We start from the raw sequence: 17753 nt of genomic DNA on the forward strand, positions 1-17753 counted from the left end.
ATTATGTAGAGTACATTATGTTTTAATACAAATTTTAAAAGTCACAATGCACTCTATTTTAGGATGGGAGGAGTAGTCAGCAAAATTACAACCATACGTCTATCTCCGGGTTTACTGTTAAAACTAGTGATTTCCATACTTCTCATCAGGGCATATGAAATGCTTATATTCAACAATTTCATCTCCACTGTCGCCATAAGGGCAATGATATACTATCTATGATATTTTTCCTTGACAACATATTTCTTGTCTTCAGTCTTTCCATTGTTACCAACAATATCTCTAACAATACAACGAAAAAACAAAGCTCCAACTTTCCGGTTTAGGTAATCATCTACTTTCAAGTACCTGTTTTTTTGTTGTCTCCATCAGTACCACCTAAATTAGGCCCCTTTTTTTTTCAGGAATGCATGTTACCACTCTATGATTTCTATTTATCCTCCACAATTTAACCAAAAGTATTTCAATTGCATATGTTTCATGAACAACAAACTGAACACCACAAATAATTTGAAAATCCAAATCTAGATTTAAACCACATAGTTCAAACATATCAAAGTACGACACTACACAGTTCAAACATAATCAAAATTTTCACATCAACAAAGAGGAACTCGAATACAATCACACTATGACACACCATGACGTGCCCACAAATGCCTTACCAAATCATCGTAGAGCCTCTCATGCATTATTTAGCCTTCAAACTCATTATGTATACCCACGAACTCACTCAACACAAGTAGATCACGTCGAGAATCCTCCATCTTCAACACCTCACCACCATCTTGTTCATAGTCGAAGTCCTCTTCCTTGCCCCCCTCCTTCATTTTCTATGATCACGTTGTGGAGATTTACCAAATGGTTTCCTTGCCCCACGACCTAGAAGGTCATCTCACCATGGCGAAACTAGATTGAAGAACTCTAAATGTTCTTTTGACATTTCTCATAGCTGTTTGTGTGAAGTGCTTTTTTTGTTGCCTCATGGGCTCCTATAGCTATTCACAAAAGCAGTCCAATAAGGATAAATGGCAATGAGCGGCAACGACAGAGATGAGTCGAGCATGCGGGGTAGGAAATAGAGGAACCAGAAACTCGCTTTGTTGGGCTAATAGGAATGGGAAGTGTGTGTGGGGGGGGAGGGGGTTGGGGGCCAACAAATATTAGTGACCTAGTATATCCAACAAAGTCTATTGAAGCTAGTTTTCTTTTGCTCTACTAATCAAGCCTTGTTTAAGTAGTTGTTGGAGATGCTCTAACCAAGCAAAGATCTTACATTTTTTAGGCGCTAAAGAAGACCACAAGTCTTGTTCTATTGGGCAAAGCATCTCCCCCAAAGATAGTAGTACATGATATATTGTTCTAATGTAAAATCCTTTGTTGGCCTAAATCTCATTTACCTTGTATCTTCAAGATCTATTAGTTGAATACTATCCGAATGCTTTAGTAAATGTATGAAATAATGTTTTGCTCGCTGTAAGGTAAAAAGTCCTGTACAAATTTGATAATCTCATTTTCATGTGTTGAAAATAGGGTAGACAAGTTTTATCCTCATGAAACTTATTTTATCTCACGAAGCTTTTCATCATGTCTTTCTTTAGGTTAGTATCGGTTTATTTAATGTCACGAAACTAAACCTCCACTAAAATTGGCCTTACTATCTAGTGTACAACATCAAGATATATAGATGAGTTCACTGAACGTATGTGCAACAAGTTTGCTTGCAATTGCTAATTGTACATTTTCAAAAGTAAATGGTTGGTACCTTTAAAAAACTTACAAAGTTTATGTTAATATGCCAATGCTAGAAAAGGGTGAAAAACATATACTAGTAACTGAAAAGATAGGTGCAGCTCTACCATTAACGTTTTATGTTTATAATCATTGTGTCGAAGGATAAATTCCAGATATACTACCACTCAAAAGTCAAGATTATACAAGCATATTCGTGTTGATCTTACATCCGAGATGCACATTCCGATCATATCATCTCGTCGGCTTTGGACGCCATGGGGTTGGACATCATGGGGTACAAATGGTCTCCGTGCACCGACTGCTCGTACATCTGGCCGTCGCCCCACACCGCGTACGCGTCCTCCCCGTGGATCGCGTCGTCGCCGGCGGCCAGCTGCTCCTCGCTGAGCCGTAGCGGCACGAGCAGCCCGACGACGAGGCACACCGCGCTCGTCACGGCGACGTTGAGCGCCACGACGAAGGCGATCCCGGCCAGCTGCATGCCCACCTGCCGGAGCCCCGCGGCGGCGCGGCCGTCCTTGAGTGCGTACACGAGGCCCACGTACCGTGGGTCGTCGCCGAAGAAGAGGCGGCTGAGCCGTGGCTCCGCCAGGACCCCCGTCAGGATGCCGCCGAGGCTGCCCGCCACGCCGTGCGTGTGGAGCACGGCGAGCGTGTCGTCGACGCGCTTCAGGAACTGGCACCGCTTGTGCAGCACCATCATGGTGCACCACGGCACGCTCCCGGAGACGACGCCCATGAGCATCGCGGCCCAGCCCTGCACCAGCCCGGCGGCCGGGGTGATGCACACGAGGCCGGTGATCATGCCCTGGACGGCGCCGATGACGGAGGGGCGCCCGAACACGAAGCAGTCGAGGCAGAGCCAGACCAGGAGGCTGGTGGCCGTGCAGAAATGCGTGTTCACGACGGCGAGCGACGCGTCGATGTTGGCGGCGTACGGCGCGCCGCCGTTGAAGCCCGTCCACCCCATCCACAGCAGGCCCGCGCCGGCGAGCGTCAGGAGAATGTTGTTCGGCGGGAACGCCTCCCTGTCCTTGGCCGTCCTCGGACCCACCTGCCGGTCGATCGATATAAGCTTCTTCTGTACATCGGAACATATGCAGTCATGCATGGAATTGGAATGGAAGGCAGACAGTTACCCAGTAGGCGGCGGTGAAGCCGGCGATGCCGGAGGAAAGGTGGATGACGTATCCGCCGGCGAAGTCCATGACACCGGCCTTGAAAAGGAACCCGTTGGGGCTCCAGAGGCTGAACGCCCCGATGGTATAAGAGAAGGTGAGCCAGAGCGGGACGAAGAGCATCCACGCCCGGAAGTTGATGCGTCCGAGAAGCGAGCCGGCGACGAGGATGAGCGTGATGGCGGCGAAGACGAACTGGAAGAAGAGGAGCGTCGCGGCCGGGTAGGCGCCGGCGAAGCCCTGCTCGGTGAGGAAGGACTGGTCGAGCGCGGCGAGGTCGGGGCGGCCGACGAAGGGGAGGAGGCGGTCGCCGAACGACATGCGGAAGGCCCAGAGGCACCAGCAGACGAAGGTGGCGGCGAAGGCGTAGAGCGCCATGAAGGCCGAGTTGACGGCCCACTTCTTCTTGACGATGCTGCCGTAGAGGATGACCAGCCCCGGCACGCTCTGCAGCCCCACCAGCGTCGCCGCCGCCAGCTGCCATGCGTTGTCGCCCTTGTCAAGCCACTCCGGCGCTGCCTCCGTTGCCATCTCAGCTCGGAGGCCGGGCGATCGAGACAACGCAGTCGAGCGAGTGTGTAGTGCTCGCGCCGCGAGTCGCGTCCGCGGGGAGAAGGAGAAATCAAACAGACGCCAAGTGGAGAGCGTAGAGAGCTATATAGGAATGGAGGGGCGGAAAGGTTTGCGGGGAGGACCGGAAGACGTGCAGATTCTTCAGATACTTTGAACGATGAGATTCTGCTGTGTGGCTGGCTGGATGCTGAATCTGTCCGCGTTTTTGGGTGGTTCACTGCTGCGGAGTGCGGTGACACATATTCACCACAATTAGCGCATGATCTCTTGTTATGGGCAGGAATTTTGCATCAGGGCTGTGTGTTTTACAACGATGTGACTTTTTTTTTTTGCGAGACTACAACGATGTGACATTGAAATCGTATGAACTGTGTAGGAGCAAAGAACCAAATGCTTGAAGCAGTCTTATACTTTGAAAAGGCAAACCCTGTTGATTAGCTTCATCCCAACTCACAAGGCTGTCCTGCGTGCAAATGGCGGAGTTTCGTATGATGATTTAGCATATATGAATTTATTTTTGGCTTCATCGAAGCCACCCAATTCGTCAACTATACTCACTTGGATTGAATCAACACGACACCACCATATGTACGTGCCATATGTAGACAACATATAAACTTCCACTGCAAAAGTTACCACGGCCGAACCAGACAGCATTCTCTATTTACAGCCGGAGAGTACGATTAGGGTTCAAACTTATGTCATGCCAAAAAAAAAACGAATTGAGAACACCAATTCCATTAGTTGAGTTTCAAATTTCTCAGTTGGAGCAACAGCTTTGGGAGAACTGGAGAAGCATAGGCATCAATAACGATCAAGAATCCACACAGATTGAGTCAATAGAATGCCACTATAACCTATAATCAATTTAACATCAACGCTAAAAGAATGGGGTTCTAAAATACCAAAAAAACTTAACTCGTCTATATACCAAAAACCTCAAAAGAATCATCGAATAGCCTGCACCCAAGGAAAAACGGACAAGATAACAGTGAAACACACAGTTACTTTCCACACTGTCCACAATCAAAGGGAAATGCTTGCACAGGGACTTCCAATAGATTTTCCTCAGGAAGAAGAGCTTCTACCAGCACAGCACGCTCAAGCAACAACAGCAGGGCCCTATTTTTCAGGGGGAAAAAACAAAGTATGTTTCAGAAGTCTGTAAAGTATATAAAACTGCAACTCAGTAAGCTTCATAAATGGAGTTCCCTAGTCCCTAGTTCAAAATATTTCCAGAGAGATGCATATCAATTGGCCTAGGAAGGGCTATGAAAGAAGCAATTTGTTCATAGAGTTATATGGCTTCTTCCTTTATCTGTGGTTATGCACCATGGATTTTAGCCAAAGGCAACAAATTGCAACCTTACAATTTGCAAATCTGTCTCTTGTGATTGTGACATAGATGTCCATGTTGCAACATGGATATCCAAAATTTCACGGTCAAACTGACAAACTGTTGTAGTAGCATTCTACATCTGGTAATTTCCACTCTGACATTATTGTTTGTTCTCAATGTCGCAATTTTATTTATAACTTATTAAGAGCCACTGACCTGGCAATGCTTTCATGACTATGATAAAGAATCAGGACCAGGTCTACTATATACATGCAAATATGCAGTTCAGCCGGTCATGTTAAGTAGAAATATCCACTAATGGAAAAGATTGTGCTATATCAGCCATGACTGTAGAAAAGGAAACGATGATGCTTAGCTACCAAAGTTGCATACACTCTGCAACCTGAAGCTATTCAGCATGCTTTTCTATAATAATATGTTTATTACTCAGTAGCAAGCAACAGTCTCAATTATTAGTTATCACTTACTTTGGCTGTTAGATTCGACACAGCTAACTGGAACTTTTCTCTGGTTCTTGAGCCAGCAACATGACCAGCCTTGGCGACCTTGCTAAAAGCACCATTCAGCCAGCTTGTTCCAGCAGACACATACCTGCAAGTTGGAGGAAATACTAGAAGAAATTAGCAATACTTTAAAGAAACGCATGGACATAAAGGTTTTAGGTCCTCAAATACGGCGAAGTATTCATTAAGGTACAGCAGATCTGTAATTAAATTCTAAGCCATATACTAAAATGTATATTATTTAAGCATTAACAAAAGCGTGAATAAGAAGAGACCTGTTGGTTTTCACAGCAGAGCCTGTATCATTTAGCTTGCGCTCTGCAGCCAGCAAAGCAGCCATTGTTTTATCAGAAACCTGCAATCTTTGGTCTACTGATTTCACCTTTTCATTGACAACTGACAACCCATTGTTTATCTTCTCCGAAAGGCCAACACGCTTATCAAAGGAATTGATCCTCGCTGATGCATTAGCCCTCAACTGATGCTTCTCATCAAATGCTTTAGCCTTGTTCACAGCATCTTGTCTCATTGCTGAACCCTTTGCAATCACATTTGTCATGACATCATGGGCCTTGCTCACATAGACACGGCTATTGGGACTGGTATTGGCCTATACAGCAGGACAAGAGAACTTTTCAGTAATGACAACTGCCAGCGTAATACAATCTGTATGGAATAATATGAGATAATACACCAATGCACTTTGTATATTTTTTAGATTCACAATTTTATTCATAATAACCCTGTTAATCAATAACTGGTAAAATTTTTACCAGTGGTGGGTAACTTGCGAACATCATAAAGCATCCCAAATAGTATACATGCAGATAGGCTCCAGTTTATTTATTTATTTTGTCATGGGGAAGGGGTTTCAGATATGCAGTCAGTATTCAGTTATAAAATTACAAGATGTTGCATTCCCTACAACCACCTTTTATAAGAGACGTTTTTGCTAATGTTTTCTCACTATGCCCCTGTCCCCTTGTTGATGGGAGGCTCATGATCTAACTACGAGGAGAAATAGAAGTAAAAAAAATGCAATGGGAAATACCTCTGAGGAGTACTCCAATTCTGCATTAGGAGCTGAACTTGTACTTGTCACCTCATGGACCATAAGTTGCTGCATGATTTTCAAAATGGATATCTCAATTAAAAATAAGAACCGATTGCATTTATGTAAAATAATTAGCTTACTAGTGTACCTGTTCAGTAACAGGGATGTATATGTAATCTTCAGCAGGGGTTATGTTCACAATTTGGTCCACAATTGTTGCTCCCTGGAAAAACAATGGTAGCATGAATTGAAAAAAAAATGTAATCAGTGCTTATTTGTATGACAATACTGCAGATCCATCAAGCTATCATGTTGTGATGCAAAACAAAGAGAAGAAGACACTGTGATGTATTTCACTTAGAACACATACAAACAGGAAGAACTTTTCTCCACTGCAGCAAAGGCTATTTCAAATTTGAATTGTTACTTGTAGTTGATGCACAGATGCAGACTTGTAAGCATGCTGGCAAATATAGTAATATCTTGCATGCTTATTTCTTACAAGCATGACAGATTCACAAAGTCAAAGAATCTCAAGCTCAAGCAAAGTAAACCTATAACCCATTATGTTTCTCACATTCTGTGTCAAATTAAGCAGGCTTTAAAATAATCAATATCTTTGTTCTCTTTGCTTATTCACCAATATTCAATGGCCTTCTAGAGAATTTACTAACGACCTAAGGAGCCCCGACCATCATTTGATTGCCAGTGCATGAAGCACATGGCATATGGTCAAAGAAATTTGAACAACCATTTTTCTATCTGTTTTATATATAGTAAAAAAGACCATTCAAGGATTCCGCATGTGCAAGGATCCTCGGATTCTGTGACAGAACTCCATTCAAAACAAGGCCAGATTGAATAACCTATTAATATGTATGGATATTTTTTCTATTCCTTTCCAGTTGATAATTTTGGCTTATTGTGGCACCTGCATGCCCCATAACCCCAAGCGTAACAGGTGCATATACCTATTTTACATAATGGCAGTCGCCCATACAACACATTCAGAATATAGAACTAGAAAACCAGGCGCGGTAAACACCAGAACGAAATAAACAGAAAAAATCCCCTCAACATGTGAGAACAATTGATGCGCAAAGCCATACCGACAGGAGAAGCGCAATTTCGAGGGCCTTGGGATCTTTGAATGTGACGTAGGCCGTCCTCCCCGACGCCACTGTGTCACTGCAACCACCAACCCGAGGCCAAAATCACAATGCAGTTCAAAATACAAGCCGAAAAGGGAAAAAACCCGACTAATAAAACATAAAAAAAACAAGAGGAAGAACAAATAGAGAAAGAAATCAAGAGGAACTCACAATCTGATGTCGACGTGCTCGATTTCACCGGAGAAAGAGAAGAACTCGCGCACCTCCCGCTCAGTCGCCAGATCTGAGATGTTCCGCACCCGCACCGTCCTCACCACCCTCTTCCCCATCTCCTGCAGGCGAAAGCAACCGCGGAAAACCGTCAGAATCCATCACCGACACGACCCTCTCCAATCCCCAGCATAAGCCGAGGACGACGCCTAACAAGAGAACCAATAATAACGCTCACCTCCATGGAACGGCGCCGAGAAGGAACTCAGAAGAAGCGGTCAAATGAACCAGCGCCGATTTCGGGCTGCGCGAGAGAACCCGCAGCGGGAGCCGGGGGAAGAGGAAGGCGCTGTGGCTGGGCAAGGCAGGACTCCTTGCCTCCTTGGTGCTCGGGTGATTGGCAATGGCGTGGTCCGGTTGGTTACTCGTCGCCGCCGCGGGTTGCTGCCGCTACTTTTCTTGAGCTGTTCGCTGCCTCGGTGGCTGAGGAAAATTATTAATAATAACGAAAACGAACCAACTCCTCCTTACAAATCAGCCACGTAAATTCCCCTTCCGCCCTCAGCACCAGCCCTAGTCCCGTGAAGAGGGTACAGGGGCATAATGGTAATCTCGCCGGCCTGGTCTTAATACTTGGGCGACATGCTGGCTGCTGAGTTTGCTTGGCGACGGCGCCATCTCTCCTGACCTGTAAAACTATTTTTTTATTCGAAAAAAACATTTAATTATTGACATTAACTGTGCTAAGTAATGACTCTGCCGCGACTGGTCCAGCCAATCAGTGGGTAAAAGTGGGCCCATCTCATTGTGGGCCCTGTGGGGTCGGGCTGGTCTCACGCGCGTGTGGGTCTGTTGATTTGATTTGGGTGCCGCGTCACGGACGACGGTGATTAGAGCAACTCAGTAGCCCAAAACAGGCCTCTATTTTTCATTTGGGTGCTCCTTCTACTTTTGGGTGTCTAAAATTTTTGCTTCCACTTCAACAGTACCACCTAAATGAAGGCCTCCAAATTCAAATTGGCAGACAATGACATGTGGGACCTATTCGTCATTGGGTCAAACATTTCGCTACCGCATGGCCATAAGAAGGGGAGGCTCGACGCTCGCGATAACCATGGCTGGGGCTGCTCCCGCTCATCGAGGAGAGGCCACTCTCACCGGAAGGGATGGCGGCGAGGCCCAACGGTAGAGGTCGGAGGTGGAGGGAGGGAGCGCGGTAGTGAAAATCAGCGTTGGAGAGAGATGGGCGAAGCTGCTTTTGTTCGGCGTGAGGAGGTAATTGCCACACCACGCAGGATGGGGGCTGGGCTGTTGGGCCAACAGGAATGGGGTCTGCAGGGAAGATTTGGATGCCCACCCTAAATTGGGGGCTCTGGTAGAAGCCCTGCTGGAGTGCTGTTTTTTATCTGAGCACCTATATTTAACTATAGAGGCTTAAGTAGGGGTCTGCTGGAGTTGCTCTTAGGTGGAGGCAGTAGTGGTTAGGCCCGCTGGGCCGGCTCGGTCGGGCTCATGTGGTGCCCCCGTCGCTTTCTTGCTCCCCACGGGCCACCACGGAATGGTGCCAAAAGATTTGCACATTTATGCAGCGCCACTGTTGGCTGGTCGCAACTCCCAAGCTTCTATTCTTTTTTTTATTTTATAGTTACTTTTGTTTAGCTTTAGCATCCCAAGCTTCTATTCTACGGTGTACAGAAGAATTTACGAGTATTTTTTTGTTTCGAGAATTTTATACTCGTCATTTTGACCGTTGCCATAAGGTCATTCACAATGCAAGACTCTATCACAGAGTCTAAGACAATTAGTTACATATTATTTATGATATTTTGTTGATGTGGCAGCATATTTATTGAAGAAAGAGGTAGAAAAAAATAAGACTTCAAGTCTTATTTAGACTCCAAGTCCACATTGTTCGAGGTAATAAATAACTTTAGACTTTATGATAGAGTCTGCACTGTGAGTGTCCTAATCCACGTAGCCACGCTACTACGAGCAAGGTATATAGTAGGGGCTATAGTATTAGTAGTTAATTTTACCTTTTGCATACTAAGTGTAGCTTAATTGTTTAGGGTTCTTTATTGTGACATCTGGATACCTAGGTCTAGGTTCGAGATAAGGGTGCTTGATTTTCGTAGTCTTATTGTAAAACTTAACAATTCTATTTTGTAAGTAGTACACGACATGTCTAAATAGGGTTGAGTCCTCTTAATATTCATCTAACGCTATTTTCCTAATGGTAGGCGAAGTGCCCAGGTAGGTGAGTGTGCTCTTAACGTTCATCTATTTTATATAAGTTTGGGGTATATAAAAATACAAACATAAAAAATAGGTTCATCACATAAAAATACAGAAATAGCCATAATACACATAGGCATAAAGAAAAAAAGAAGCATGAGAGCCAAGTGAATCGTAATATTCATGGTTCTGAAAGTGACAATAAAAATAATAATAAGTGCATGTACGCCAGTGTCTATGTCTATTGGGTTTCGAAAAAACCTAACCACCTACCAGGACCAAAGATAACAAAATTATATAGAAGATATATATGTGACGTGGAGTTGTAACATTATATACAAGATCATCTGGCCTTATCCGAAATAAAACATGTACAACTTTAATCGCTGATGGCTAAAATATCCTATGTTTTAAAAAAACATGGAATTGTTGCTATAGATTCTTCAAAAGATATTGTACGATATAACTCCTTTAAATCATTAAAGTGTTATGCTATACTATATTCTTATTATTCGACCCATATTTGAAATGAGAGGGTGTTAATTAAATTGTTACAGTTCTGCAATTAGCACATAGAAACTGAGGACCCAACTGGAAGTTAAATTCGGAAATTTAGATATCCCTTTGCTACACTTTGCCAGCAAAAAAACAACCTATATGTAATGGTATGTACGTGTCAAAACATGTACAGTACGTTGGATATGCTTTTCTACAAAGCTTATATTTTTATAAAAATATATTTCGCATTATTTAATTTTTGGTTCAGATGTTTTACGCTTACATATTGGAAGCGAGAGTTTCTGTACGAGTGTCTTGTCCTTGTATCTGTCACATGCATTGCTTTGCTTCTTATCAGCGTTCCAAGGGAAACAGTGTTTGCAAAGAACCTTACATTATTTATTTAATCATGTGTTAACATTCTCTTTTTAATAAACACTTAAGGCAAAGAACCTTTGTTTTGCACTTTTTTTTTTGAGAAACATGTTCGGATTTGCCAGGTCGTCAAACAGCCACACCGAAGAGCCCAATAACCATGTACCGTCTGTAAGCAGACGAAAGCCCATGTGAGAATGCAAAACTTTCAGCCCAAAATGGAAAGGGCTAAGAGCCCACCGCTACGAGGCCCTACCCTCGTTCCTCCTTCCCAAACGCCGGCGCTGCCTGCCTGAGCTCCGTCTCCTGTCATGCCGCCGCCGCAGTAGAGCTAGCAAGCCAAGGGTAGCATGCGCCGCGGCCTGCGTCGCGGGTTGGGCATCCTCCTCGTCCCGCTCCCGCACGTACCCAGCCGCCCGCAACCGACCTCTCTCGCGGCTCTCCTTCTCCTTCCCCGCCGCCTCGATGGCTTCTCCCGCCACTCCTTCTGCAGCTTCCCCGGCGGGGGGCGCGCCGTCGAGCAGTTCTCAGACGACGAGTACGACCACGAGTACGAGGACCTCCGGGTTTGTGCTACATCCAGCTCCGCAGGCGCACGGCTGATACCTCTGTGTGACCTGCAGCGGAATTCTTTTGTTTTCCTTGTCTGTTCACCGCCTCGGAATGATTTCTTACTACACGTGCAGCCGTCGTCATCGGTGGCGAACATCGACGAGTGGAGGTGGAAGCTGAGCATGCTCCAGCGCAACGCGGAGGAGCAGGAGATCATCTCCAGGGACCGGAGGGACCGCCGGGATTATGACCAAATAGCCAACCTCGCCAAGAGGATGGGACTCTACAGGTTTTGTGCTGCCATTTCTGAGCTCCTGCCTATCAACTATCCATGCAATTGTTGGAAAAAGAACTGAATTGAACGTGAATGCTGTTTTGTGGGCGGGTGCGAAATGTAGTGAGATGTACGGGCGGGTCGTGGTTGCGAGCAAGGTACCACTGCCGAACTACAGGCCTGATCTGGATGACAAGCGGCCACAAAGAGAGGTTTGTCTATTGAGTTCAATGGCAAGATCATGTCTTACTCCCATTTCAATTTGCTTGGTGTTTATTATTTACTGATTGTGGAAACAAACAGGTGGTGATCCCGCTGAGCTTGCAGAGGAGAGTAGAAGGACTTGTGCAGGAGCATCTAGACCGTGCGCTCTTACCACTGGATAAATGTGGTGGCAACACAAAAAGTGGCTCTGAGATGGCTGAGAATGCAAACCTGGATGAGCAGCATGATTCTCTGCTTGATCGGTCAGTCATGGAGAAGATACTTCAGAGGAAGAGCATTCGGATGCGAAATTTTCAGAGAAGTTGGCAGGTATGACACACTTCATATGGTTCATAACTATGTACATATTAGATAAAGAAGATGGGTAATATATAAAAGCCTTCTGCAGCTCTCATAATCAGATATGAAGATGGGTAATTTCATATTGTACTTCTAACACAGGAATCACCTGAAGGTGCTAAGATGCTAGAGTTCCGGAGATCACTTCCAGCATACAAAGAAAAAGAAAGGCTTCTAGCAGCCATTGCACGCAATCAGGTATGCAATATTGTAAAATGTGCATAGACATCTATCGGGCATATAAACCATTCCAAAACATGATTAGTAACCCTTTTTTGTCATTTCTCTGACAATCTTGTAAAATGGTAGGTTATTGTAATTTCTGGTGAGACAGGGTGTGGTAAAACAACACAGCTGCCTCAGTTTGTATTGGAATCAGAGATTGAGTCTGGTCGAGGGGCCTTTTGTAACATAATTTGTACACAGCCACGAAGAATATCTGCAATGGCAGTTGCAGAAAGGGTATCCACAGAGAGAGGAGAAAATCTTGGCGAATCGGTAAGTCAGAAATTTCCTTTTGTCAACTTCTGCTACTGTAGCTCATCTTTAATATGTGTAAGGAGCAAGGACAAAAGTCCTTACTAGATTCTCTCTATTGTATTTGCATACGATACTAGCTTTTTTAATAGGTTGGCTATAAAGTCCGTTTGGAGGGAATTAAGGGAAAAGATACACATTTGCTTTTCTGCACCAGTGGTATCTTACTAAGACGATTACTGAGTGACCGAAACTTGAATGGTGTGACTCATGTATTTGTTGATGAAATACATGAAAGGGGCATGAATGAAGGTTAGATACCGTATTTTTAGATTGTTCCCTTTATCCCTGTTGAGGTTATATCTTTGTTCAGTTCACTACAATTCTGTCATTGCATTGTTTTATAGATTTCCTATTGATTGTACTGAAAGAGCTGTTATCACGGCGCCGTGATTTGAGGTTGATATTGATGAGCGCTACTCTAAATGCGGAACTCTTCTCAAGTTACTTTGGAGGAGCGCCAACTATCCATATTCCTGTGAGTTATTGTGTCTTTGCACCGAAGTTATCTCACATATTGTGTAAATTGTTCCTTTTCCACCTTCCATAACTCTGACAAAGCTGCGCTGATCTTACATTTGTGTTGTTCTCTTGAATGTTAATTCAGGGATTCACACATCCAGTAAGGGCACATTTTTTGGAAGACATATTAGAGAGGTCAGGCTACAAGTTGACCTCAAGCAATCAACTTGATGATTACGGGCAAGATAAAGTCTGGAAAACTCAGAGACAGCTATTGCCTAGAAAAAGGAAAAATCAAATTACTACACTTGTTGAAGTACTTCCTTTTTTTCTAAACAGAAGTCAATTAATATAATTCTTGCTAAACATTCTTCTGATACTGTTTATGTACTATGCAGGAAGCCCTTAAAAATTCAAGCTTCGAGACCTATGGTTCCAGGACACGTGATTCTCTAGTGAATTGGAATCCTGATTGCATCGGTTTCAACCTCATTGAGGCTGTTCTGTGCCACATATGTCGCAAAGAGCGACCGGGTGCTGTTTTAGTTTTCATGACTGGATGGGATGATATTACTTGCTTGAAGGATCAACTGAAAGCACATCCTTTGTTAGGTGATCCGAATAGGGTTTTGCTGCTTGCATGCCATGGTTCTATGGCTACTTCTGAGCAGGTAAGCTCTAATCTGGCATATCATAGTGATGCTGATGTAACGAAATCTTACACAGCCTAAATTGATATCATAAACAACAGGTTCATCTTGTTTATTTGTTGTTTGATGTCTGTTATCCTGAGCATGGAGCATCCCTTCCGTGTTTCACATCTACATTTGTATGTTGTTCACAGAGGCTAATTTTTGAGAAACCACCTCCTAATGTTCGGAAGGTAGTCCTTGCCACGAACATGGCAGAAGCAAGTATTACAATAAATGATATCGTTTTTGTCGTTGATTGTGGTAAAGCAAAGGAAACCACATATGATGCTCTAAACAATACTCCCTGCTTACTCCCCTCATGGATTTCAAAAGCTTCTGCCCGTCAGGTGAACCCTTAGCTTCTGTCTGCTTGTTTCATCTTTCATTATTAGATCTTTACTTTGACTCAAATTTGAGACTTCTATTCAATTATAATCCCAATTCCCAACTAAACAAACTTTGTTCCATTGGCAACAAGGTCAAAAGACCTATTTATTCAGCTGACATGCGGTTATTTATGTTTGTTTAACTGCAATAGTCCTTAACTCTATTAACCCTCCCATAGTCCCATGTGTTTCTTTCTCAAACCTTTCATAAGGTATTGTCTGTTTCAGTATTCACTGGTTACGATTGAGAAGATGAACAATAAAAATTGAAAAAAAAATTCCCAACGAATCAAATCTGAACTTAACTCTTGACTCATATGACCACACTCGACCCCTTTGTTTACAGTACCATATATTCATCTTTGTGAATTGCGATAATTCTCATAGTACCCATTGTCTTAATGCAGAGGAGGGGTAGAGCTGGCCGTGTGCAACCTGGAGAATGCTATCATCTGTATCCTAGATGTGTGTATGATGCATTTGCAGACTATCAGCTTCCAGAGCTTCTTAGAACTCCTTTGAATTCATTATGTCTGCAGATAAAAAGTTTGCAAGTCGGCAGCATTGGGGAGTTCCTATCAGCTGCTCTACAGCCTCCAGAACCACTAGCTGTACGTGTTTAAAATCATACCTTGACATTTCCGTCTGCTCTTTTTCTCATTGCCTTTGTTTCTTTGTTGGATTTCGTGTCACATAACTGAATTTTTTTGAACAATCCTTCTTTCGACTTTGAATCCTTTCCACTACACTTGATAAAATATGTAGGTCGAAAATGCAGTGGAATTCCTGAAGATGATTGGAGCATTAGATGGAAATGAAAACCTTACTGATCTTGGTATGCAGTGTCTGTTGCTTCCCTGCATGCTGTGGAGAAACATTTAGAACTGAATCTTACATAGATTTCCTTATTCAACTTTGTAGGACGGTACCTTTCCATGCTTCCAGTTGATCCAAAATTGGGAAAGATGCTTATAATGGGTGCAGTTTTTCGGTGCATAGATCCTATACTCACTGTAGTTGCTGGACTGAGTGTTCGGGATCCTTTCCTGTTGCCACAGGAAAAGAAGGATGTAAGCCTTTTAATTTCCATCATTGGTGTATATATTAGTGACTGTGCATTGGTTGCAAACCAAAATTTCCTTTTTAAAAAATTATATTATGAGAAAGTAATGGATATTTTAGTACTGAAAAAAAATGCATGTGGTGCTTTTTTTTCGCAAGAAGCTTATTTGCATGAAGATAAGAAGGGTTGTTTTTCATATTATATGTTATATATTAGTTGGCAGGAACAGCAAAATCTAGATTCTCAGCAAAGGATTATAGTGATCATATGGCCCTCGTTCGGGCTTATGAAGGATGGAAGGATGCAGAGAGAGAAGGGTCTGCTTATGAATACTGCTGGAGAAATTTCCTTTCTTCTCAAACACTACAAGCCATTCACTCACTTCGGAAGCAATTCAGCTATATTTTAAAGGATTCCGGTTTGATAGACTCTGATGGGAATACAAATAACAGTTTGAGCCATAATCAATCATTGGTCCGCGGTATTATATGTTCTGGGCTTTTTCCTGGGATAGCATCTGTTGTGGTAAACAACTGTTGACAATTACTATGTATATATATCCATTTTGTTAGGCTGGAATTAACAGTTCAACTCACTTTTTTCCTTGCAGCATCGAGAAAACTCAATGTCCTTTAAGACCATGGATGACGGCCAAGTTCTTCTTTATGTTGTAAGTGCATAGCAGAATGTCCTGAAATGTTCGTACACAATGTCCTGTTTAGTATCTAGCTACCTAATCACCCCTGCTATCATTGCTATGGTACCTTTTAAGTTGGCAAGTGATTCCATGCTTAGATACCTACAGATACCAAACTAGCACTGATTTCTAAGCTTGAATTCCTGACATTATTCTTAAATTCAGAATTCAGTGAATGCAAAATATCAGACTATCCCATATCCATGGCTGGTCTTTGGTGAGAAGGTGAAAGTGAATGCTGTCTTCATCCGTGATTCAACTGGAGTATCAGACTCCATAGTGATTCTGTTTGGTGGTGCTGTAACAAAAGGAGGCATGGTACATCATGTTTTAGAACTAATTGTTTTCTCATGGATTTTTGTGTTTATGTTACTGTATGGCTCTAACTCTTATGTTTCAGGCTGGGCACTTGAAGATGCTTGATGGCTACATTGATTTCTTTATGGATCCGAGCCTGTCTGAATGCTACCTGCAACTCAAAGAAGAACTTGATAAACTTATACAGAAGAAGGTGAGTCATTCCAGTCAATTGGGTTCACTTTTCAAAGGGGTTCTCTAGGTTGTCGATATGCATTTCCATTTTCTAATTAACAATAACAAACAATTAGTACAAATCTTGCCGGTATGCAATAACATTGACAGTCTTTGAGCAGCCATCTGTGTTTTATTTCAGTCAACTGTCTGACTGTAATACTTGTTGCGTGATTTGATAATTTGTGTTCAACACCAGCTTGAAGACCCAAACTTTGACATCCACAAGGAAGGCAAGCACATCCTATTCGCTGTACAAGAGCTTGCTGCCGGTGACCTATGCGAAGGAAGGTTTGTGTTTGGCCGTGAGACGAGCCGTGCCAGGCTCCGGAATCCTGAGGACGACAGCAAGAGCAACATCATAAAGGACGGGATGAACCCCAAGAGCCTGCTGCAGACACTGCTGATGCGGGCCGGCCACACCCCACCCAAGTACAAGACGAAGCACCTCAAGACGAACGAGTTCAGGGCCATGGTGGAGTTCAAGGGCATGCAGTTCGTGGGGAAGCCGAAGCGGAACAAGCAGCTCGCGGAGCGGGACGCCGCCATCGAGGCGCTGGGGTGGCTGACGCAGACGTCCGGCGTGAAGCCACAGGACGAGAACGACGATGACTCGCCGCTGGACCTGACTGATGGCATGCTGAAGCTGCTCACCAGACCGAGGCGGCACTCGAAGAATAACTCTAGAAAACGATGATTTATTTTTGGTGGAGGTGGTGTGTGTGTGGGGGTGGGCTGTGGATTGGTTGCCCACACGCACAAAACAAGAAAACAGTTTTTGGTTACACGAATGCCTTGGGTGTGGCGGTGCTACGTTTTTTAATTTTCCACACGAAGTCATCAGAAGTTCCTGACTGCTGTCACCGCAGAATACCTTGTACGCAGATTTTTTTCAGAGAATATGTCATGAGAATCATAACACCACAACAGAATTTCTTCTTCTCTTCCAAAAAGCCGTGTCGTCTTCCCCAGAAGTAGTTTCTACTAGCTGTTCTCCCCTGGATCAGTAAGTCCAACCACCCTTTGCAACAAGTGTGCGGGAATGATTAGATCTCTCCGTTGAACCTTTCGGTATCAAGGTCGCTCCATACCTTTGAGCCTTGTTATAGATGTTGTGGAATTCACTTTGGTTTGTCTCTGTG

At 43.7% G+C, this 17753-nt stretch overlaps 3 protein-coding genes across 3 annotated transcripts; 1 reads left to right on the top strand and 2 right to left on the bottom strand.

Moving 5' to 3' along the window:
• On the bottom strand, window positions 1857-4090 carry LOC8086248 (putative ammonium transporter 4 member 1). The gene is made up of 2 exons (XM_021451674.1): window positions 2895-4090; window positions 1857-2809 (listed from the first exon to the last, which is right to left on the bottom strand). Exons 1-2 carry the CDS (start codon window positions 3462-3464, stop codon window positions 1982-1984), a joined length of 1398 nt encoding a protein of 465 aa, XP_021307349.1. The 5' UTR covers window positions 3465-4090; the 3' UTR covers window positions 1857-1981.
• Window positions 4284-8276, bottom strand: LOC8086249 (binding partner of ACD11 1). Its single transcript, XM_002466413.2, has 8 exons — window positions 7984-8276; window positions 7746-7867; window positions 7533-7611; window positions 6572-6646; window positions 6421-6489; window positions 5645-5979; window positions 5334-5457; window positions 4284-4628 (listed from the first exon to the last, which is right to left on the bottom strand). Exons 1-8 carry the CDS (start codon window positions 7987-7989, stop codon window positions 4608-4610), a joined length of 831 nt encoding a protein of 276 aa, XP_002466458.1. The 5' UTR covers window positions 7990-8276; the 3' UTR covers window positions 4284-4607.
• Window positions 11113-17585, top strand: LOC8086250 (DExH-box ATP-dependent RNA helicase DExH3). Its single transcript, XM_021450875.1, has 19 exons — window positions 11113-11419; window positions 11540-11694; window positions 11804-11891; window positions 11983-12213; window positions 12346-12441; window positions 12553-12741; window positions 12873-13032; window positions 13128-13258; window positions 13388-13558; window positions 13641-13913; window positions 14087-14281; window positions 14728-14931; window positions 15086-15155; window positions 15242-15390; window positions 15600-15908; window positions 15994-16053; window positions 16246-16398; window positions 16481-16591; window positions 16811-17585. Exons 1-19 carry the CDS (start codon window positions 11204-11206, stop codon window positions 17306-17308), a joined length of 3459 nt encoding a protein of 1152 aa, XP_021306550.1. The 5' UTR covers window positions 11113-11203; the 3' UTR covers window positions 17309-17585.

This window comes from Sorghum bicolor, chromosome 1 (genome assembly GCF_000003195.3).
Source record: "Sorghum bicolor cultivar BTx623 chromosome 1, Sorghum_bicolor_NCBIv3, whole genome shotgun sequence".
NCBI classification, from domain to species: Eukaryota; Viridiplantae; Streptophyta; class Magnoliopsida; order Poales; family Poaceae; genus Sorghum; species Sorghum bicolor.

What these genes read in the sequence shown, in the direction of transcription:
- LOC8086250 (XM_021450875.1), top strand. Translation starts at nt 11,204, where the DNA reads ATGCGCCGCGGCCTGCGTCGCGGGTTGGGCATCCTCCTCGTCCCGCTC. An exon ending in CAGCCATTGCACGCAATCAG is followed by an intron (nt 12,442 to 12,552) that starts GTATGCAATATT and finishes GTAAAATGGTAG; the next exon opens with GTTATTGTAATTTCTGGTGA. An exon ending in CAAAAGCTTCTGCCCGTCAG is followed by an intron (nt 14,282 to 14,727) that starts GTGAACCCTTAG and finishes GTCTTAATGCAG; the next exon opens with AGGAGGGGTAGAGCTGGCCG.
- LOC8086249 (XM_002466413.2), bottom strand. An exon ending in GAGCACGTCGACATCAGATT is followed by an intron (nt 7,612 to 7,745) that starts GTGAGTTCCTCT and finishes TGGTGGTTGCAG; the next exon opens with TGACACAGTGGCGTCGGGGA. An exon ending in AAATTGCGCTTCTCCTGTCG is followed by an intron (nt 6,647 to 7,532) that starts GTATGGCTTTGC and finishes TTGTTTTTCCAG; the next exon opens with GGAGCAACAATTGTGGACCA.
- LOC8086248 (XM_021451674.1), bottom strand. Translation starts at nt 3,464, where the DNA reads ATGGCAACGGAGGCAGCGCCGGAGTGGCTTGACAAGGGCGACAACGCA. An exon ending in GCTTCACCGCCGCCTACTGG is followed by an intron (nt 2,810 to 2,894) that starts GTAACTGTCTGC and finishes ATCGACCGGCAG; the next exon opens with GTGGGTCCGAGGACGGCCAA.